The sequence below is a fragment of the Magallana gigas genome, chromosome 4 (assembly GCF_963853765.1).
Source record: "Magallana gigas chromosome 4, xbMagGiga1.1, whole genome shotgun sequence".
Taxonomy (NCBI): domain Eukaryota; kingdom Metazoa; phylum Mollusca; class Bivalvia; order Ostreida; family Ostreidae; genus Magallana; species Magallana gigas.
Window position 1 is genome coordinate 31,819,072 of NC_088856.1, and position 24,170 is coordinate 31,843,241.

The 24,170-nt window shown below is 33.7% G+C and overlaps 2 protein-coding genes and 1 long non-coding RNA gene across 11 annotated transcripts in view; all 3 read right to left on the reverse strand.

Moving 5' to 3' along the window:
* Nucleotides 1-1,441: 1,441 nt before the first annotated feature.
* Nucleotides 1,442-4,955, reverse strand: LOC136274681 (FERM, ARHGEF and pleckstrin domain-containing protein 2-like). 2 transcript variants are annotated; one of them, XM_066082099.1, is made up of 4 exons: nucleotides 4,826-4,955; nucleotides 2,881-2,967; nucleotides 2,576-2,721; nucleotides 1,442-2,012 (listed from the first exon to the last, which is right to left on the reverse strand). In XM_066082099.1, exons 2-4 carry the CDS (start codon nucleotides 2,959-2,961, stop codon nucleotides 1,985-1,987), a joined length of 255 nt encoding a protein of 84 aa, XP_065938171.1. In that variant the 5' UTR covers nucleotides 2,962-2,967; nucleotides 4,826-4,955; the 3' UTR covers nucleotides 1,442-1,984. The 2 variants fall into 2 exon arrangements, with proteins under 2 accessions (XP_065938171.1, XP_065938170.1); XM_066082098.1 differs by lacking the exon at nucleotides 4,826-4,955 and having other exon boundaries at nucleotides 2,881-3,683.
* Nucleotides 4,956-9,606: 4,651 nt separating this feature from the next.
* On the reverse strand, nucleotides 9,607-11,572 carry LOC117685615 (uncharacterized). Its single transcript, XR_010713102.1, has 2 exons — nucleotides 10,779-11,572; nucleotides 9,607-10,263 (listed from the first exon to the last, which is right to left on the reverse strand). It is a non-coding gene; the product is annotated as an uncharacterized lncRNA (long non-coding RNA).
* Nucleotides 11,573-18,706: 7,134 nt separating this feature from the next.
* Nucleotides 18,707-24,170, reverse strand: part of LOC105321647 (FYVE, RhoGEF and PH domain-containing protein 2) — a 57,010-nt gene continuing 51,546 nt past the window's right edge. For 7 of the 8 annotated variants that reach the window (XM_066082100.1, XM_066082102.1, XM_066082104.1 and 4 more), the window contains 7 exons: nucleotides 23,317-23,347; nucleotides 22,824-22,907; nucleotides 22,516-22,644; nucleotides 21,912-22,058; nucleotides 20,942-21,070; nucleotides 20,640-20,785; nucleotides 18,707-20,074 (listed from right to left, as the gene is read on the reverse strand). In XM_066082100.1, the coding sequence (XP_065938172.1) occupies nucleotides 19,948-20,074; nucleotides 20,640-20,785; nucleotides 20,942-21,070; nucleotides 21,912-22,058; nucleotides 22,516-22,644; nucleotides 22,824-22,907; nucleotides 23,317-23,347 (793 nt within the window). In that variant the 3' untranslated portion in view covers nucleotides 18,707-19,947. The remainder of the gene's footprint in view (nucleotides 20,075-20,639; nucleotides 20,786-20,941; nucleotides 21,071-21,911; nucleotides 22,059-22,515; nucleotides 22,645-22,823; nucleotides 22,908-23,316; nucleotides 23,348-24,170) is intronic. The other variant, XM_066082101.1, reaches the window with a different exon arrangement.

Sequence of the window (24,170 nt, forward strand, 5' to 3'; positions counted from 1 at the left end):
TTTCACGACAAGTACAGGTAGTTTTAATCTGTATTTGAATTACGCACGTTTTTATAATATGAATTTTCGGACTTTTTCGACACAAAAATGTTGATAAAACCCCATATGAATCATGTTAAATAATATTTAAAGGTAGAATAAATTCAATCATACTATGTATCAGTGATAGAAATATTTCTGGAAAATTTATAGATCCAAGCAATATTGAACAACCAAACGCTCGGCTCTCGTCGTTAATCTCCGATAAGCAAGAGAGACTCTCTGCTTGTCGGAGAGTTACGGAGACAGCCGAGCGTCGAGTTGAACGAGACTATATTGAACTCTGGCGTAAGAATACATACAACTACAAAAAATAACTAAATTGTTCGTACCATTTAAAATCGGACTATATTCAAGGTATTTATAAATATGTTTCCTTGAGAAACAATGCTTTAGCATACATTATTCGGATTTATCAATAATTCTCAAGAACTAATTCTGGCCAGCGGCGTTGAACTGTGCTTTGGTCCAAACACTGTTTCACTTTCGGTTTGTCAGAGTAACTGCATAGGAGAGTTGATTAAAATCAACTCCCAAAAATAAAATAAAAACAATGAATATGATTTTTGCAGAAATATTTCAGCATTTATTGATGAATGGAACCAGTTAATATAATTCTGACTAACAACTGTTCATATGTAATGAAACTGCAATGCTAGATACACGGCAGCTGTACAACATAACAGGCAAACATACACTTAGTACATGTATCTTAAAATCATAATGGTGATACATAATCTCAAAACCCTATGATTTGTGATACATTATATCAAAAAACATCACATTTACAATTTCAAAATAAAAACTATGGGTATTACCAAAAAAACAAAAATAACAAAATTATAACAAAATATTAGAATCCATATAAATCCATTTAAATGCATGTAAATTGAAGCAGTTAAGACACATGAAGCAATTTCAAATAAAGTTAAAAAAAAAAAAAAAGGACCCAACATCAACGCCTCCGCTTGTCGTTGGTGACACATATTATATCTCAATCTGATATATTTTCATAATCACTGTTTGACCACAAACTAAGTTACAGTTTATCTTAATATATTATAAATGCATCCTTTTAAATGATACATTTTCAAACTCCTTTATATCACATTTTCTATCTCTTCAAGCCTTGAGATACCAATTAGCAAACAATATCCATCTATACTCCCAACCCCTATATCCAAGTTGTTCCCTTTATCAGAAAATTGAAAAAAATATATATATATCAAAAAGAAATATCACACAATATGGCAAATTACAAAATGTGCAAAATTTCTCATCTGACATTAGATTGTCTGTTAATTAATCAGTTATGGATAAATTGCTTTTTATTTACAACAAACTAGAATGAATTTATTGCATATATATTTATTGCATATATATATATATATATATATATATATATATATATATATATATATATATATATATATATATATATATATATATATATCCTTTTCTTGTTCAAAGTTGATACTGAATGATGATTCAATGAACTTATGATACGATTTGCTGTCCAATATATTGCTGTTGTGACACTCTTTTAAGCTGACTTTTCTCTTATAAATGGCCACCATCGGTCTCAGTTGATGCATTATCTAGACCTGACTTTCCAGCTTTTAGTGGTTACCCACTAAAATTCAGGTTTATGTGCTCACTAGAGCTAACTCTCAGATAAAGTAGTGGTCACCAAATTTCATTTGATATGCACAAAAAGTCGACTTTCACATAATCAGAGTTTATCCACTATGTTACAGCTTATGAGATGTTTTCACCATAGAAGAAACTGACTTCCATGTTACTAAGTTAGTTCAGTTGTGCTCTCTAGTTTGAGTTTCATGTGTTGTGCAGCTAATTCAACTAGGACGTCTTGTCACAGCCTGGCTTCCGGAACTCTCGGAGGAATGAGTGGAGTTTCGGTTCGATTCCTCGGGAAGCTCCAAGTTCACCATCTTTTTAGTACATTCAACCATCTATCAAGTCAAGAGGGCATAATCAAAACGATTGGTTAATATTGTAACCACAGGCCTCTACCGAATTTTTACCCTCTCTATACAGAAACACACCCTGGTGTATTTACATATATAGATGGTATGCACTGTAAATTCCTTATATTACGCAAGTACTTAATTCTGCGATCTTGCTGGTTTGTTTCAAATCGCGAGAATATAAAATCGCGAACGTTGAACTTTTCTCCTTATTTCTTATAGTTTTCAACTCTCAGAAAATAATGGTGAGGTTTTAAAATCCGCGAAGGATGCTTCCCGCGATTTTACACGGATATTAATTCCTCACATTTATTTAGGAATTTTCAGTATACAAAATATGGCTTATTAGAAATTCAGAGGCCTGTGCATAAACACAAAAAGTTTCACATAAAAATGGATCATGATGTACGTACTACAATTACAATATTAACACCTCTTGCAAGAAAAATAAACAAAAAAATTAAAGTTGATAATTTCTACAGTTTTATAAACAATTAACTCTTAGACTACAAGGTTGCAGGTTGGTGTCTGTGTTATTGGAATTTTACCTGTCTCTGCTTGCTGTACACTCGGACTGTAGATAAGTGGGAGGAAGTTTCTGCTGGTGACTAAAACAAAAGACATTCTCGATGTTGTCCACAGAAAATATTACTTGGTAATCAGGAAATGGTAGGGTTGCTATGGCATAGATATCCTGTTTTGGAGGAAAAAGGAAAAAATATAATGGCATACTTTTGTAACACTCTCCATTCTATTTAATCTTGCATGAGTGCCTGTATACTATGGGTACACACAAAGTAGAATTGTAGTAAATTTGTGCACCCTCCAACACAGGAAGACTTCAAATACTCACATGGTGAGCCTTAAATTCGTACATGGCAAACTCCTTGGTAATGACAAACCATCTCTTGTTCCAAGTCTTGCCTCGATCCATGCTCTTCTGGAGGTACCCAGAAAGAATAGAGGGGTCATTGGCATTTGTAAACAGATAGCCATGCTATGACCTTGAATTGCTAGTATTACATAATGGTCACTATGATATTTATGTGTACCTAGATACTGCGCACTGAATGGTGTTAATGATAATTAACAGAATGAACTCTGTGAATCTTGTAGCAATGCGTAGTATTCCTAAATGATGTTATGAAATCAGGTGTATAATACGGGCATAATAATATCCAAATTGAGAGTTTAAAAACAAGTGTCAAATTTGGCGATTCATAGCTCTGGTACTCTATATTGAGTCATGTATTGTGTATTCTATATATTAACCGTTGTAACCTTTTATGCCATGTATGAATGAACGTATTATGAGTAAGTGATGCCACATGCTAGGTGGGGGACTCCGAGACCCAGGACTCGGAGACTCAAATCCTGCATTCAGACTCTTTGATTGGCAGTTTTGACGGTTTTGTTACTTTATTTAGGAATAGAATATTAATCTTAATTTTGAACACTTAATGTTCACTCATGATCGTCGTATATGGGCCGAACTAGTCAGAACTGTCCATCATATGTAAAATGTTATATATACCCATGTAAAATGATGTTGAGGAGATAGATAGAGCCCGCAGATTTAGAGATTCCGCTTATAGAGATAGATTCTGAGACTCCTGATTTGGGCTGCTATTAGCTGATGTAATTGTAACTATACGATCACGCTTAATAAAACCGCTTGAGAAAGAAATACTGGACTTGTCTGTTGTCATCTATAAGTTTGAGCTGACCCTCAATTGGATCCGTAAGACAGAAGGCTTACATGAACTTTCTTGGTGCCCGTGACCAGGACTTAGCGAAGTTCAAAACAGAATAAGGTAAGAACCATTTCTATTTGTCTCTTATAGCTATCTCGAAGTAAACAACTTTGTCTAAGCAACCAATATGACGACAGGTGATGGGTTTGATAAAAAAGAATTTAAAAATCAAATGGAGCAATTAGAAAAACAATTCGCGGGGTTGGGTCAGAACGAGGAAAATAAAGGGCAAGAAACAGGTCAAAAGTCCCCAGAAAAAGAGCAGATTAAACAAAATACTTTTGAAACATATCATGATGCTAGGCCGTATGAAACTTGTGAACCTCGACACCGAGTCCCAGATCAGGATGAGGATAAAGATTTTTTCATTGGTCAAGTTAAAGCTATAACAGCCGCACTCTCAGTGCCCCTATCTTCTGTGATAACTCCATTTGAGGGAGATGCTCAAAAATTTAAACAGTGGATAAAAGAAGTTGAAAAGTACAGTGTTATGTCTGGGAAACAAGGTCATGAGATCCCCATGCTTGCATACATAACGAGTAAGGGTTCAGTGGGGGATTATATTAAAAGGTATTTAGATGAAACAGATGCGTCTGAAGACATCCCATCTTGGAACGATCTTAAGGAATCCCTTAAAAATAGATTTGCAGAAATAACAGACCCCCAACACGCGTTAGCAGTAATGCGTAAGACTCGACAACATTCAAATAAAAGTGTTCAGTTGTTCGCCGAGAGATTATTGCAAATCGCGGAAGACGCCTACAGTAATGACAGACTAAAAGATCCTTTGATACAACAACAGTTAGTAGATATCTTTTGTGACGGGTTGACATTCGACTATCTCAGAATGAAAATTTTGCGAGAAAACCCTAAAGATTTAGAATCCGCAATTCAAGCAGCAATGCGAGAACAAAATCTGAGACAGAGGCTAGCGATAAGAGGGTCAACTATGATAGAAATTGTACAAAGTAATGACAACAGACGAACTCTTTCAAATTTTGATAGTACTCTTCCCTTATTAAAGGATAGAGCAGATAATCTTACCTCAGTAGAAACAAGGCATGTAGAACCAATGGAAATTGACCATGCGCGTAATAGTAGGTGTTTTAAATGCAAACAGACGGGTCATAGGGCTCGATTTTGTACTCTAAACAAACCCCAAGTCAGGTATCAGCCTCAAATGAATAAACGACTCAGTCAAAACAAACCCGTCCATAATATAGAGCAGAAACCCCGTTCACCTGTGGAATGTTGGAATTGTGGTAAAGTAGGTCATGTGCGTGCAGATTGTTGGGGCTCGCATATGTATCAAAGAGCGCAGCAAAATCGGGGCAGACCATCAAATCGTCAAGGCCGAACATATAAATCTAGCGACCAAGTAAATAGGGGATCGTCTCAAAATTTCAAACCTCGCTCTTATTTTGACAATCAAAAACAGGAAAACTAAGACGTTCTTCCTTCGTTGAAGCCCGAAGAAAGAACTTTAAACAAAGACCTACATATGGAATTAATTTTACTAACAACCCCAGTAGCTGTTTATTAAAAGTAGGTAAAAATAAATTTAGAGCTTTGGTAGATACAGGTGCAGCCGTATCTCTAATTAGTAAGAAAATGTATGATAATCTATTTCCCCGCCCCAAGTTGTTTAATAATGACATCCCCTCTTTACAAGCAGCAAATGGCAATTCTTTAATTGCGATAGGGTATGTAAATATTTCCTTTAAGATTTCAGGGTTAACTTTAGACCACAAACTTTATGTGACAAAGGGACTCAACCGAAACATGATTCTCGGTCGTGATTGGCTCAAGAAAAACAATGTTCGTTTATACTTTGATCTTGGACTCATGCGTATTGATGGCAAAGTATACGCGGAACTTAAAGAAGATTTACACATCTCAACTATTGTAAGAACTCCTAAGAAACTTATTATGAGACCAAACACGGTGACTGTATTCTATGGAAAAATAAATAACAATTTTCCTCTGGAAAAAAGTGACTTGGTTGAAGTGAACAGCATAGACAATAACTGCATTATGGAAGACCCAGGACTATATTTAAAAGACGCCGTTTGTATAGTTCGGAAAGATAAGAAAGTTCCAATGATCTTCGTTAACCAAACTAACAAAAATTATAAAATTCCAAGAGGCTACATAGTAGGACGAATTACCGCATTAAAACAGAAGGAAATCTCAGGAATACAGACTACTCAAGACACAAAAGAAGAAATTGATGTACCTAAAAGATTTGAACACTCAATTAAAAGACTTGTGAGTAAAAACAATGATTTATTTGCAAAGAAAGACAGTGATCTTGGAGTGACTGATACTGTTAAAATGAAGATAGAAACTAGAGATCACCACCCAATAAAGAACAGACCCTACCGTGTACCCTTAAATAAAAGACAGATAATTGACAAGGCCATACTGGAAATGATGGACGCAAAGATTATTGAGAGATCACAATCGCCTTGGTCATTTCCCTTAGTAGTGGTGAAGAAAAAGGACGGATCAGACCGGATGTGCGTTGACTTTAGAAGCTTGAATAAGATAGTGAAACCCGTATCATTCCCGCTACCGTTGATTGATGACATCCTATGTTTACTAGGTAAGGCAAAATATTTCACTGCACTAGACTTAAAGAGTGGATATTGGCAAGTGAAATTAGAAGATTCAAGTAAAGAAAAAACGGCCTTTGCATGTCACAAAGGACTATTCCAATTCAACCGGATGCCATTTGGGTTGAGTAATGCACCGGCAGTCTTACAAGAGCTGATGAACATAGTTCTTCAAGGACAAGAGGAGTTTGCCATCGCATACCTGGATGACATTCTTATATTCTCAGAGACACCGGAAGATCATCTTCGTCATATTCAAGACGTTTTCAACAGCCTAAGGAAGCATGGACTTAAAATAAAGCTAAAGAAATGTAGTTTCTTCAAGGAACAGACAGAATATCTTGGTTTCATCATTGATGAACATGGCGTTACACCTGATCCAAAGAAAGTGGAAGCTATAAGAAAGTTACCAGCGCCCACTACAGTCCGAGAAGTTCGTGGCTTTATAGGTATGTGTAGTTATTACAGGAGATTTATACCGAACTTCTCTAAGATTGCGGAACCATTGATTGACTTAACCAGAAAATATGCAAGGTTCAAATGGACACCATGTTGCCAAAAAGCGTTTGACTTTATTAAAGAAAGTTTAACGGTAGTGCCTTTACTAGCATATCCAGATACTAATAAGCCTTACATCCTGTACACCGATGCCAGCGACAATTGTATTGGAGCGTGCCTTACTCAAAAGACAGATGAGGGAGAAGATAAGCCAATATATTACTTATCACACAAGCTGAGTAAAACTCAAGAAAAATGGTCAACCATAGAAAAGGAGGCATTTGCAATCCATTACGCCCTTCAGAAGTTAGACCATTATTTACACGGTGCTCAGTTTACTATAAGAACAGACCATAAGCCGCTCAAGTATATCTTAGAATCTCCAATGCAAAATAAAAAAAATTCAACTATGGGCATTAAGAGTAAAAATCAACAAGCATCAAGCATTCCATGGAAAGTGAAAAAATTATTTTTTGAAAAGCTGCTTGTATATTATTGAATTTAATCTACTTCACACAAAAACCCTGATAAACAATGATTTTTGTCATACTATGGGACTGGTATCCAAGGAAATTTATTTCCTTAGTTACGGGTGCACAAATCTTTGAAAATAAAACAATGATTTTAGCTAAACATCTACGTAAATTATTCCTTTACATGATATTATATAGTATTTTGCTTTTTGTATTTATTATAAGATTGAGTTTTCCCATTTTTAGGAAAAAATAAAATTTTAAAATATTTCATTGTAATTGTTGCCATGACAACAGGAAGAGAACATGCATTTAGACGCTTATCAATTTTCAAAAATTGCACATCTTTATCACTTTATATGCAAAATCTACAACCACTGCTGGAAAAATGAATTATGTATTTCTGTTTGTGATCATCTGTACTATAAATATGCAAAATAAAATCCATAGGCAACTTTGAGGGGGAAAAGTTGTACAAGGTTTAAAAGTATATCAAATTTGCATTTTAAGCTTTTACAAAGGGGTAAAGGTAACATAAAAACCAAGTATTATTAAATTGAATAGATCATATTGTACCTTATTTTTAAAATATTCCCTGGTTCAAGATGCACAATAAGTCAAATTTTCTATTTTATAAATGTTTTTTTAAAATGACATTTTAAAGATCAATCATTTTCATCTAAAATTAGAAAACATGGACACACGGACGTAAGGGCAAATATAAGGTAAAATACTTATTTCATTTATAAATGAGGTATTTTACTCCTCAATGTGGTTGAATCATAAATTTAGTGAAAATCTGCATACAAAACAATCATTTAAAATATTATGTACCAAGAAAAAACAAGGGAAGGAGGTCAGGTTTTACCCTCTGAGTTCATTTGATTTGACCTTTTTGTACTTAAAGTGCAATTCTCAACATAATGAAAAATGACTTAGATATTCTTGACAAAAAATGTGAACAATAACATCATATACCAATATTGTTTTTCATTATATAAGTACTATAATGATGGTCAGAATGAATATATAAAATAAATATATATATAATATATATTTTGTTTAAGTTGCATCTTTCCTGACCTTTTTGTACTTAAAATTAGCCAACTTTTAATAATAAGTGTGATTTGAAATAAAAGCTTTCTAAATGTTTAGATTTCTTATGATTTCAATGCAGTTTTCTGGATATTTTTGTTTTCCATTTCATAAATAAGATATCATATATTAATGTTTAGAAAGAGGGCTTTAAATGTAAAATTCTTACAAAAATATTCGAGGTTTTTTCTTTTTATTTGAAACAGTTTACACTAAAAGTCTATCACCTATAAAGCTCTCTGAAGGGCGCGTAATTATTTAAAATGACCTCAGCTTAGAAGAAAGATATGCTCTTCATCTCTAAATGTAATACTGAATCTCCAGTCTACTCTAACATGTCTAAAAGATTTCAAGTTGTTCTGATAAAATCAAACACCAATAAAGATTATTGGGGGTGGGTGGGTGGGTGGGTGGAAGTCCATCATAATTCATTTTTCAATATGTATATTTAAGAAAAAACATTGCTGCATGAAAAAGTATGTGCAGAGATGTTATTTAAAAAGTGAAGGTCAGAAAAAAAAATCAAGGAGGTAACTTATTCCTCAGAAGGCGAAATATCCAATTTAGATGTTCATCTGATTATCATATTATTTTATAGTTGAACACAGTCACCAATAGTTTCTTTCTTTCACTGATATCAGCCCGATTCATATTTGGATGTAACTATAACAAATAAATGACAATAATTATTTCAGTTTAATTGGTCATATCTGCCCCCTCCCAGCACCCATGCATGCAGAAATTTCACATAAGAAAAATTGTCTCAACAATATATGTATATGCTTACTTTGAGAATTGATCTACTAAGCCACTTTTAAAAAGTGTTCTGTCCATCTCCCTACTCGATCAGTAATTAAACTTTTTGTCATTAAGATGGGGAAATATTTTTTCTTCAAAATCTAATAATCAATTATTTTACATAAAATTGAATTGGTCTGCAAAAATTCAGAGAAATATTATGACAGTCAGCTGATATAGATAGTACAGTAGCCTTAATATCAATATGTGAATTGTTGGTTTATATTCTAATGCATGAATTTATTTCCTATTTAGTCTTGGTTTTGTCAATGTCATCAGGTCAGTTCAAATAGCTTGACATAAACCTGTATTACTGCTTTTACTGCAGAACTTGCTGAATGCTCTATCGATCTAACATGGATTTTATTCTTTATTTAACAGTGTAAAGTTAACACAAATAAAACAATCTTATGAATATCAACTTTAATTTTTACCATCATTAATTGTAATAATTTTCACTGAAAATAATTCAACAACTCAAATGATCAAGTGGTAATAAATCATTATGCATCAGCATTGACATATGAACACATCTTATTTTCAAAAATAGACAGAGTATAAGTCAGGCACACATTTGCTTTGAAATAGTTCAGAAAATACTTGTTTGTACCATTGTATTTAACCCAAACATCCCTATATATAATTATATATAATTTTGAATTCTATTTGATAAGATTCCCAGTTTAAGTTGAAAGCCAGCTCTTCTTTTCTGTGGAACAAAGTGGTTAACATAGCTGTTTATCTTCAAGGATGAAAGAAATTCTGCTAAAGAAAATCATCCCTTGTCAACTATAGTATTTGTTGGTCTGGGTTTTTTTTCAATTGCACTTTCACCCTCTTCTTTTGCAAAATTTAAATATTTCAAGCATTGTCTCTGTCATCTGTCTGGTTTGAATATTTTAATTTTTGTGTAGGCATGGTAGATTTTAGTGTCCATCCTCATTTAAGTTGATTCATTTGGCTTGCATGTGACACATTTTCTGTTTACAACTCACTAAGTTATCTGTAATAAAACAAAGAACCCGTTATAACTAATACACCTTTCCATCCCCTATTTAATTAAACTGTCTTGAAAACTCGTACAGTAAAATATTTTACTGTTATAAGTCATTTAATATATGTGTAAAATCTTGACTTTTCTAGCAATATGGTACAAATAGTTGATTTTATGTGAATACAACATTAATTACCAACATATAGAATAATAAGAAGACTGATCAATTATTCACACAAGATACATTTAAACATGGATTTGTATACATGTAGCTACCATATAGTCTATACATGTATGTAAATACATTTTTCATTAAAAGTTTATTGTCGTTGATGCACAAACACTATGTACAATAAGCAATCACGTATACATTTTCTTTGTCATGTTTAAACTTTTATTTATAATGTTGTGTGCATTGACATGTTAATCCGAATTTTCACGAAGATCTACAGCATCCACTATTTCTCCCGTTAAAGAAATGTTTGCTAGTAGAAAATAAGAAACCAGTAAAAGTTGTCACTTACCATGATAATGAACTAAATAAACACTTCTATAATCCAGAAATTAAAATCCATAGTCGTCTCACTTCAGCTCCGTAGAAATATTGGATGTAAACAATGTAAACACAATACCGTTTTTACCTCCTTTCGTAAGAGAGTCATATCAAAGGGAGGTAATTAGAGTAAAACTTGCACGTTTCCAGGTGTATAAAATCAGTATTTATTTATAAACGGGTGACTTGCCTAAAGATTTTTTAATTGATTCTTCTAGAACAAATGTCATAATATAAATATGTAGTGTTAGTTAACCTTGACATGGTTGTAGAATTTTATAAAAGTGCACTGAATTGACTGGTGTTTGCATGCAAAATTAACAAGATAAAACGGGTATAAATATCAAAGGATGAAGTAAATGTAAATTCTTGATGATGTTTAAATTACAGCAAAGTGTTTTGTAGTATAAAAAATTATTGATAGAGTTTTAAGATGATTTAACATAATATTGTATTTGTATATACAAAAATTTTCATGTTAAAATGAAGTACAAATCAGTCAGTCTAAAAGCACGTGGTTTCCATAGTAACAGCACGAATAAAAAAAAATTACCCAAATATTTTTAATACAATCTTCATTCTGATTATCTTTATATGTGTTTTTATCATTATTGTTTTTATGTCACTTTCCATATTTTTCACAAAATGCTCGATGCTTGCTGATTTTTACTCTTAAGTATTGCAGGATATAACTGTAAGGTAGAGTACATAGAAGGAAGATTTAACTGCTGTGCAGATCTCTTATCCAGATTACCAACAGTCAACCTGGAGTGTGAAGAGGAAGAACAATCATAGCATGATGAACCAGATGTTAAGGACAATTTCTTTGAAGTGAACGTACTTAACTCCAATGCCTTTTCGCCTAAGAGATTGGCCAGATGTGAAGTTAATCAACACGACGAATTGGTCAAACCCTTTATTGATCTACCAGAGGATATCAACATCAAAGAAAGTCAACAACACGACGAGCAGATCAAGAAACTGAAGTATCGGTTAAATAAAGGAACAGCAACGGCAACCGAAGAAAAGAAGTTTCTGGAAATTGATGGTTTAATGTACTATCTTTCAGATGTAGACTCAGAAGGCCCAAAACTTCGCCTGTATGTACCACGTGAGTTAGAACTTTTAGTAGTGCAGCAGTATCATGACGGACTCGGACACATGAGAGTAGACAAAACATATGACGTAATCAGACAAAAGTACTACATACCAAATTTGTACAAAAGGTTATACTCTTATATAGAAGGATGTGTAGTATGCCAAACGAGGAGCAATAAGAAAAAGCAACCTCCACTTCAAGAGACAGATATACCACGTTTTCCAATGGCTAAAGTAGGACTTGATCTATCAGGACCATATCCAACATCCTTGTCGGGAAACAAGTACATAGTTTCTTTTATTGACATTTACTCTGGTTGGCCAGAAGCTTTTCCCGTTCCTGATAAGTCAGCTGACAACATAGTACATCTTATCTTAGAAGAAATATATCCAAGATATGGGTGTCCTCTTCAAATCCTCACAGACAACGGAACAGAAAATGTGAATAAGAAAGTGGAAGAAACTTTAAAAGAATTGAATATCAACCATATCAAAACATCTTATTACAGCCCTCAAGGTAATGGTAAAGTAGAACGATTTTATAGAACTCTACATGACGTGATGGCTAAGAAAACAACAGACAACGCTCAAACATGGGATATTCATCTTAATCAGACGTTGGCAGCCATTCGTTTCCATCCTAACGATTCGTCAAAGTTTTCTCCATATTACCTTATGTACAACAGAGATGTCGTATTACCTCTTGATACGTTGATGAAACCTCGAAGGAGATATACAGGAGAAGATCAACACAAGATCGCCCTACAAGAACAACATAAAGCTTTCCTGCTGGTACATCGTAATATGAAGGAAGCCAAGAAGAAACAGAAAGCTCAGGCCGATAAGAGAAGCAAAGATTAAAATTTTCAGGTAGGTGACCCTGTCTACCTTAAGAACAACAGAAGACAAAATAAGTTGGATAAAAAGTGGCTACCATATTATCGAATCATAGAGCAGAAAGGACCAGTTAGTTTCGTGGTGAGAGATCAATTGACTGGATTAACCACCAAATGCCATGCGCGACAATTAAGACTGGCAGATATTTCGCACTGGCCCCTTTCACAAACTACTGAAGATGGTGGAAGAACTCTAAGAAAAACTAACTATGTGGTGCCACCGGAAGATGAATCGTCGTCAGAAAATGAAGACATGCAACCAGAACCATTGGAAAGAGCTATACAGTCCAAACAATGGGAAAAAGAAGGATCTTCAGACGAAGAGGATATTCCCCTAGCAGAACTTCAAAGACGTATAAGAGCTAAGAAGATCATGGATGATCAACAGTATAAACACGAGAACGATCAGACCGTAGATTCAGAATCGGATGAGACCCATGAGTCAGAACAATCTGATGAAAATAGTGGTCAAGACTATGAAATACCCTTAGATAACCCTAATGTACCCTTAGATGAAAATATGGAAATAGATGAAATAGTCCCTAAAGTAGGTCTAGGCTTCAAACCAATCCCTAAACCGCGTAAATCAATCCCTAAGCCCTGTAGAGAAAATAACAAACAAGAGTATGTGTTGGCTATTATGAAGGAATTGGCCAAAATAATAAATTAAATAAGTTATATTATTGTATAATGTAGATGTAAATAATCTTGAATAAGCTTAGCTTTGTATATATAGCACGCTTTTAAAAAGATATGACAGGATGACCCCCTGTGACATAAAAACATGTATTGAGATACGCCGACTAGTAAACGCGGACTCAGCACCTCGGTTATTTGTTTGTATATGCGGAGTTAAAGAGATTTAACATATACTCGAAATACATGAAACAGCGACTAAGTAAAGAAACAGTAAGACTAATTTTTTTAAAGTGATTTAAGGTTATTCGTAAAAACAATCATATATTGCGTTCGACATCTTGAATATGGGACAAGGTTGCTCAGGTTTTCATGGTTTAATGTCTTAAGACAAAAAATATTAATTTAAAAGTTTTCCCTATGAATTCACTTATGGTGGAATTGCCAGTAACTAATTTGCATCCCATGAAAATTCTCATCTTGGGTGGGAAGCCCCTGGTTTTAATTGTGTTTAACTTTGGCAGTAACAATAACGATAGGACTTTGTATTAAGAAACGCAAAACTATTAAAAAGTGGGGTGGTATATGCTGTGGTGGTTGCTGGACAGGTTGTCGAAAAAGGGGTAGTGACGGAGATAAGAAAGGTTCTTCCAAAGACACTGTATTTTGTTGTGAGAATCCAGAGAAAAGGACCTCTAGCGACATTATTGAACTTGAACCAATCCCGAAAGTCACTAGGATCCAAGAGAAACCCCGACGAAGCGGAAGAATCGCAACTCGCAAATTGGCCAGTAACACGGGGACAATTTCGACTAAACTAGCACAACAATTTCTTGGAGAGGAGGAAAATGAAGACTATCCATGGACCAAATACTATCGACCGGACCCAGAGCTGGCACGTAAATACCTGGAAGAGAAGGCCGCGATGTCTACGCAACAGAGGAACGCAGGAGACGCTCCGCGAGAAGTCGCCTCGCCATCCGCGCCGACCCTCTATCCACGGGTGCCGATGATGGATGAATAATTAAGCTACAGCCGCGAAGAAGTTGTGTATTCCTTATGAAAGGATTGTGAAATTTAGCGAAAATTAAAAAATGTGAAATGTGTTAAAGTAGAAATGTGCGTTATCTTGTGCTAATGTAAATCTTGTATTTGTTGATTCACTCTGGAGAAATTCAGGAAGAAACCGATGGACTCCGAACTTATGACGCTAACCTCGCCCCTAGGAAGGAAGAGATATTTTTGTGAACTTATAAGCATGCACTGACTTTGTATATATATGTGACATCAAGCTTAACCATACTTAGTATTACTTTGATGATGAATTACGATTATATTCAACTATGGTTATTTCATCTTGGTCATTATTATCATACTTTATTCATTATTGTTTTCATGATTGTAATGCGATATAATCAAGCTATATGATTTTATGAACATGTATACATCCTGGTTATAGATTTGTTTTTATAGATGAATGGTGTTTCAAGCCGGAGGTGGAAACATGTCACTTGTTACTATCTCTTAACATAGATGTTCTGACTGGTATGTCACTAGGAAGTTCGTCTGATCAAGGGTAGATCAAGGACGCTTTCCTATTTCGGGCGCCAGGCATGAGAAATCTCCCTTCGGGATATTTCTTTTGTTTGGGGGACGTATGTAGACAGATAGCCATGCTATGACCTTGAATTGCTAGTATTACATAATGGTCACTATGATATTTATGTGTACCTAGATACTGCGCACTGAATGGTGTTAATGATAATTAACAGAATGAACTCTGTGAATCTTGTAGCAATGCGTAGTATTCCTAAATGATGTTATGAAATCAGGTGTATAATACGGGCATAATAATATCCAAATTGAGAGTTTAAAAACAAGTGTCGAATTTGGCGATTCATAGCTCTGGTACTCTATATTGAGTCATGTATTGTGTATTCTATATATTAACCGTTGTAACCTTTTATGCCATGTATGAATGAACGTATTATGAGTAAGTGATGCCACATACTAGGTGGGGGACTCCGAGACCCAGGACTCGGAGACTCAAATCCTGCATTCAGACTCTTTGATTGGCAGTTTTGACGGTTTTGTTACTTTATTTAGGAATAGAATATTAATCTTAATTTTGAACACTTAATGTTCACTCATGATCGTCGTATATGGGCCGAACTAGTCAGAACTGTCCATCATATGTAAAATGTTATATATACCCATGTAAAATGATGTTGAGGAGATAGATAGAGCCCGCAGATTTAGAGATTCCGCTTATAGAGATAGATTCTGAGACTCCTGATTTGGGCTGCTATTAGCTGATGTAATTGTAACTATACGATCACGCTTAATAAAACCGCTTGAGAAAGAAATACTGGACTTGTCATCTATAAGTTTGAGCTGACCCTCAATTGGATCCGTAAGACAGAAGGCTTACACATTCATCTGTAGGAAATAAAAAGGTGGGATACTCAAGTTTCATAGAGAAAGGAATTGCTGTAAACTTACACATACATATTGGTACAAGCTTAAGTACTTTACAATGCATACAGAATGACACACAATTTTGAGCACTTAAATCATTCCTGATTTGTTATATTGAATATTAAAATCTGAAATAAATTTAAATTACAGAACTGCAGAGGAATAGAAAAAAACTAAAGTAACATATTTATATTTTTCAGTGCCTTTGCCTGTGATAACATTATGTATCAATTTTGTACATATAATTAGGGTTTGCTTATTTATATTAAGATATTTCATAGTGTAATTGCTGAAAATAATGTAAATATAAGTAATAAGGAATAATTCTTTGAATATTATGAGGTGATAATTTCGGTCCGGGAAAGATCAAATCTATAATAAAGCCCTTTGGGCTTTATTGGATTTAATCAGGATTATTATTCCTTGATATATATTTCAGGCAGAGCACTCCCCATACTAACAGCAAACATTTGACCAACTTTTCAGCTAACTTGTTACGAGATTGACACACTACTGTAAATTCCATATCAAAGGCGAGGAATTAATTTCCACATAAAATCGTAAAAAGCAGTCCTCCAGGATTTTAAAATCATGTTCTTATTTTTTCACAGTTTTTGAGCTATCATATGAAATCAAAACAAAAATTGGTCCTCGCCATTTTATATTTTTGTGATCTGATGCAAAACAGCAGTTTCACGGTATTAAGTACTCGTGTAAAATAAGGAATTTACAGTATCATATTTACATTCCAAATATTTTTTGCATGTAAAGTGTGTGAAAAGACACTGCAGTTATAAGACCGTAACACACACGGGGTACTCAAAGGTTAGAATGACTAGTTTTATTATGACGTCACAAACGTTGAACGCTGTAAAATGCAACTTCACAAGCGGGAATCAAAGTTCACGCTTGTGGCTGTTACAGTGGCTCTTCCATTAATTTGAACTTCCCCTTAGGATAAAACAGAAATATTGATGTATAAATCACATTTGCAGACAAGGCAAGAAGTTAAAAAATGTAAATATAAGCATTAAATCATTCTTTTTTGAAAGATATAGTCTCATAACTGCAGCGGTGTGTGCATACAAATTTTCATAACGCGCTAGCGCGCGTTACTCAATTTGTATGCACACACCGCTGCAGTTATGAGACTATATCTTTCAAAAAAGAATGATTCAATGCTTAACTATTTTCAATATTAATCTGCAGATATTTGACCCTTTTATTTACCAGTTTGACCCCTTTAGGAACTTTCTGGTCCACCACCTTTCCATCCACGTTTTTCAGGATGACGAAACATTTATCACAGACCCGATTTGGCTTGTTGTTGTCATACGCTAAATTACTCTTTTTTGATGAACACATTCCGCATACAACCTGTATTAATAGAAAGACAATGCTTTGCAGCTTGTCTCTTCTAAATTATCTAAGCTACAGTTCATATTGATATAATGCAATATCAACGCAGGTAAAAAAATGGGGTTAATATATAAAGAAATGACTAGATATCAATCCTTTTAACTTGTCTGTATTTGTGTAAGAAACAAATTTAAAGCATATAATGCTTAATGAAATTAAATTTTGAAGTAACACTTCTTTAAAGAAAGCAAGAATGGAAAAAAAAAACATATGTTGAATTTAGTTTATAAAAACTTTATATTCATTCATAAATGGGCAATAATAGATTTTCAGTTAAAATTGGAGAGGATAAATTTGTGAATGCAGAGGTTTTTTCAATCTATATACCTGCATACATGTATGCAAACTCATACATCAAGAAGCAGTTCTTTAGTGTACTGGTAATATAAAGTTAAGGACATACACACCCTTCCACATGTACGACAATGGTGCCGCCGTTTTAACGCTGTAAATGATTTGCTGCACAGCTGACACATCGAGACCTCATCGTCCTTGATCCAGTGTGGGGCCACATTGCCGAGATCGTTTTCCGACACCTTATTCAAAGAGGATAGACAAAATCTCAATTGAAAAAATTAAAATTAATATGATTATATACATAATAGACAATTTACAAGGTTAATGCCACATCAAAACTTTTTTTAATTAAATCCAGGTGAAATCTTTGGCCTTGAATATGGATCAAACTTCAGTATATTCTGCTTGTAATTTCCATTACCTCTCCTCCATTGCAAATTGGTAACTCCGCTGCTCGTACTGAAGGTTTTCTTGTTTTTATGATATGTTAATTTCATAACAAGTACAGGTAGTTTTAATCTGCACGTTTTTATAATATGAATTTTCGGACTTTTTCGACACAAAAATGTTGATAAAACCCCATATGAATCATGTTAAATAATATTTAAAGGTAGAATAAATTCAATCATACTATGTATCAGTGATAGAAATATTTCTGGAAAATTTATAGATCCAAGCAATATTGAACAACCAAACGCTCGGCTCTCGTCGTTAATCACCGATAAGCAAGAGAGACTCTCTGCTTGTCGGAGATTTACGGAGACAGCCGAGCGTCGAGTTGAACGAGACTATATTGAACTCTGGCGTAAGAATACATACAACTACAAAAAATAACTAAATTGTTCGTACCATTTAAAATCGGACTATTTTCAAGGTATTTATAAATATGTTTCCTTGAGAAACAATGCTTTAGCATACATTATTCGGATTTATCAATTATTCTCAAGAACTAATTCTTGCCAGCGGCGGTGAACTGTGCTTTGGTCCAAACACTGTTTCACTTTCGGTTTGTCAGAGTAACTGCATAGGAGAGTTGATTAAAATCAACTCCCAAAAATAAAATAAAAACAATGAATATGATTTTTGTAGAAATATTTCAGCATTTATTGATGAATGGAACCAGTTAATATAATTCTGACTAACAACTGTTCATATGTAATGAAACTGCAATGCTAGATACACGGCAGCTGTACAACATAACAGGCAAACATACACTTAGTACACGTATCTTAAAATCATAATGGTGATACATAATCTCAAAACCCTATGATTTGTGATACATTATATCAAAAAACATCACATTTACAATTTCAAAATAAAAACTATGGGGATTACCAAAAAAAACAAAAATAACACAATTATAACAAAATATTAGAATCCACATAAATCTATTTAAATGCATGTAAATTGAAGCAGTTAAGACACATGAAGCAATTTCAAATAAAGGTAAAAAAAAAAAAAAAAAGGACCCAACATCAACGCCTCCGCTTGTCGTTGGTGACGCATGTTATATATCTCAATCTGATATAGTTTCATAATCACAGTTTGACCACAAACTAAGTTACAGTTTATCTTTATATATTATAAATGCATCCTTTTAAAGGATACATTTTCAAACTCCTTTATATCACATTTTCTATCTCTTCAAGCCTTGGTATAACCAATTAGCAAACAATATCCATCTATACCCCCACCCCCCATATCCAAGTTGTTCCTGTTACATGTATCAGAAAATTGAAAAAAAATATATATCAAAAAGAAACATCACATATTATGGCAAATTACAAAATGTGCAAAATTTCTCATCTGACACTAGATTGTCTGTTAATTAATCAGTTATGGATAAATTGCTTTTTATTTACAACAAACCAGAATGAATCTATTGCATAAATATATATATATAGATATATACTTTTCTTGTTCAAAGTTCATAATGAATGATGATTCAATGATCTTATGATACGATTTGCTATCCAATATATTGCTGTTGTGACACTCTTTTAAGCTGACTTTTCTGTTATAAATGGCCACCATCGGTCTCAGTTGATGCACTATCTAGACCTGACTTTCTAGATTTTAGTGGTTACCCACTAAAATTCAGGTTGATGTGCTCACTAGAGCTAACTCTCAGATAAAGTAGTGGTCACCAACTTTCATTTGATATGCACAAAAAGTCGACTTTCACATAATCAGAGTTTATCCACTATGTTAAAGCTCATGAGATGTTTTCACCATAGAAGAAACTGACTTCCATGTTATAAGTTAGTTCAGTTGTGCTCTCTAGTTTGAGTTTCATGTGTTGTGCAGCTAATTCAACTAGGACGTCTTGTCACAGCCATCTTCTGCGTTCTGGCTTCCGGAACTCTCGGAGGAATGAGTGGAGTTTCGGTTCGATTCCTCGGGAAGCTCCAAGTTTACCATCTTTTTTAGTACATTCAACCATCTATCAAGTCAAGAGGGTATAATCAAAACGATTGGTTAGTATTGTAACCACAGGCCTCTACTGAATTTTTACCCTCTCTATACAGAAACACACCCTGGTGTATTTACATATAGAGATGGTAGGTACTGTAAATTCCTTATATTACGCGAGTACTTAATTCCGCGATCCCGCTGGTCTGTTTCAAATCGCGAGAATATAAAATCGCGAACGTTTAACTTTTCTCCTTATTTCTTATAGTTTTCAACTCTCAGAAAATAATGGTGAAATTTTAATATCCGCGAAAGATGCTTCCCGCGATTTTACACGGATATTAATTCCTCACATTTATTTAGGAATTTACAGTATACAAAATATGGCTTATTAGAAATTCAGAGGCCTGTGCATAAACACAAAAAGTTTCACATAAAAATGGATCATGATGTACGTACTACAATTACAATATTAACACCTCTTGCGAGAAAAACAAAACAAAAAAATAAATGTTGATAATTTCTAAAGTTTTATAAATAATTAACTCTTAGACTACAAGGTTGCAGGTGGGGGTTCTGTGTTATTGGAATTTTACCTGTCTCTGCTTGCAGTACACTCGGACTGTAGATAAGTGGGAGGAAGTTTCTGCTGGTGACTCAAACAAAAGACATTCTCGATGTTGTCCACAGGAAATATTACTTGGTAACCAGGTAATGGTAGGGTTGCTATGGCATAGATATCCTGTTTGGGAGAAAAAAGGAAAAAGTATAATGGCATACTTTTGTAACACCCTCCATTCTATTTAATCTTGCATGAGTGCCTGTATACTATGGGTACACACAAAGTAGAACAACAAATTTGTGCACCCTCCAACACAGGAAGACTTCAAATACTCACATGGTGAGCCTTAAATTCGTACATGGCAAACTCCTTGGTAATGACAAACCATCTCTTGTTCCAAGTCTTGCCTCGATCCATGCTCTTCTGGAGGTACCCAGAGAGAATAGAGGGGTCATTGGCATTCATCTGTAGCAAAAGGTGGGATACTCAAGTTTCATAGAGAAAGGAATTGCTCTATACTTACACATACATATTGGTACACGCTTAAGTACTTTACAATGCGTACAGAATGACACACAATTTTGAGCACTTAAATCATTCCTGATTTGTTATATTGAATATTAAAATCTGACATAAATTTAAATTACAGAACTGCAGAGAAATAGACAAAAACTAAAATTACTTATTTACATTTTTCAGTGTCTTTGTCTGTGATAACATTATGTATCAATTTTGTACTATACAGTCCAATTAATTCAATATGACATATAATTAGGGTTTGCTTATTTATATTAAGATATTTCATCGTGTAATTGCTGAAAATAATGTAAATATAAGTAATAAGGAATAATTCTTTAAATATTCTGAGGTGATAATTTCGGTCCTGGAAAGATCAGATCTATAATAAAGCCCTTTGGGCTTTATTAGATTTAATCAGGATTATTATTCCTTGATATATTTTTCATGCAGAACACTCCCCTACTAACAGCAAACATTTGACCAACTTTTCAGCTAACTTGTTACGAGATTGACACACTACTGTAAATTCCATATCAAAGGCGAGGAATTAATTTCCACATAAAATCGTAATAAGCAGTCCTCCCGGATTTTAAAATCATGTTTTTATTTTTTCACAGTTTTTGAGCTATCATATGAAATCAAAACAAAAATTGGTCCTCGCCATTTTATATTTTAGTGATCTGATGCAAAACAGCAGTTTCACGGTATTAAGTACTCGTGTAAAAGAAGGAATTTACAGTATCCTATTTTCAATATTTATCTGCAGATATTTGACCCTTTTACTTACCAGTTTGACCCCTTTAGGAACTTTCTGGTCCACCACCTTTCCATCCACGTTTTTCAGGATGACGAAACATTTATCACAGACCCGATTGGGCTTGTTGTTGTCATACGCTAAATTACTCTTTTTTGATGAACACTTTCCACATACAACCTGTATTAATAGAAAGACAATGCTTTACAGCTTGTCTCTTCGAAATTATCTAAGCTACAGTTCATATTCATATAATGGAATATCAACGCAGGTAAAAAATGTGGTTAATATATAAAGAAATGACTAGATATCCATCCTTTTAACTATGTTTGTATTTGTGTCAGAAACAAATTTAAAGCATATAATGCTTAATGAAATTAAATTTTGAAGTAACATTTCTTTAAAGAAAGCAAGAATGGAAAAAACATATAATTATTTTATGTTGAATTTAATTTATAAAAACTTTATAGTCATTCATAAATGGGCAATAATAGATTTTCAGTTAAAACTGGAGAGGATAAATTTGTGAATGCAGAGGTTTTTTTCAATCTATATACATGCATACATGTATGCAAACTAATACATCAAGAAACAGTTCTTTAGTGTACTGGTAATATACATTTTAGGATATACACACCCTTCCACAAGCACGACAATGGTGCCGCCGTTTTAACGCTGTAAATGATTTGCTGCACAGCTGACACATCGAGACCTCATCGTCCTTGATCCAGTGTGGGGCCACATTGCCGAGATCGTTTTCCGACACCTTATTCAAAGAGGATAGACAAAATCCCAATTATAAAAAATTAATATGATTATATACATAATAGACATTTTACAAGATTGATGCCACATCAGAACTTTTTTTTAAATTAAATCCAGGTGAAATCTTTGGCCTTGAATATGGATCAAGCTTCAGTATATTCTGCTTGTAATTTCCATTACCTCTCCTCCATTGCATGGTGGTAACTCCCCTGCTCGTACTGAAGGTTTTCTTACTTTATAATCTTTGATTACATTTTTGATACTCTGAAATGTGAAAGGAAAAAATTGCATCAGAACTGCATTGAAATAGAATATCTACTATAATAATAACTGTGAGAAATGCATTTGTGCAAAATGTCTCTGTAGGCCCTTAGAGACCTCTATCATACATACTGTATACAGGGTTTTTTTCGCCCCATGTTATTTTTGCCATTCATCACTTACAAACAGTTAAATTGCCCTGTCCTTTCATCACTTGCAAACAGTTAAATTGCCCCGTTTCGAATTTGCCCACAGAAAGTCGTGTTGAAAGAGTGATAATTTAAGACATTGGAATTGGCCCAGTCTTAAATTCACCCGCTGACATAGGACAAAACTGGTGAAATAAAAACGAAGGCAAATATTTCTCTGTATACAGTAGTCTTAATATTCTGCCTTAACAGCATATACATACCTCGCACCAACTACTTTCTTCACCAGGATTTCTGCAATCACAAAATAAGAGATTGCAATTAACAAAGATACTGAACCATCAATAAAAGTTAAAACGGAAGATTCATTTGAATTTTAATTTGTTACAACTAAATCTTGACAATATCAACACTATCAAATCTACCTGGTCAGGGGCTTTTGTTCATATTTACTCCTTTATCCAGAGCTTTTTGCCTATTTGACTTACATACTTCTTAATTAAGCATCATGCTATCTTTCAAAATCAAATTTTCTGCTGATTTGAGAAACTATCTTCATGTAATCGATAGTAATCCTTTTCCAGCCAATCTCTCATAAAAATATAAGTACTCCTAAGGTGTATATCATTCTTTATATTAATATTTTTTTAATGTATATATATATATATATATATATATATATATATATATATATATATATATATATATATATATATATATATATACATATGTTTTTAACATACTGTACTAAAAAATCATTTATTTATTTAAAAATTAAATATCATAACTTTCATAACAATATCAGATACATCTGAAAAAAAAGTCTAAGTTTCCTAAATAACCCCAAATCACTCATTTGACAGTACATTCAAGTATATTTTTGCTATGTACGATATTAATCTATGACTAATCTGTATATATGCCTGGATGGCCGCATATAATTTTTTGTAAAAATCTACAACATCTGATGTAGAATGTTGATCAAAAATAATAATAGCAAAGAATAATTATTAGTTTTAACTGAACTCTTAACTTAACTGGGCAGCTTATCAGAAAAAATCTCAAATCCTGAGTTCAAATTGGAGGCCTACGGTCGATCAAACCAATTACAACCATC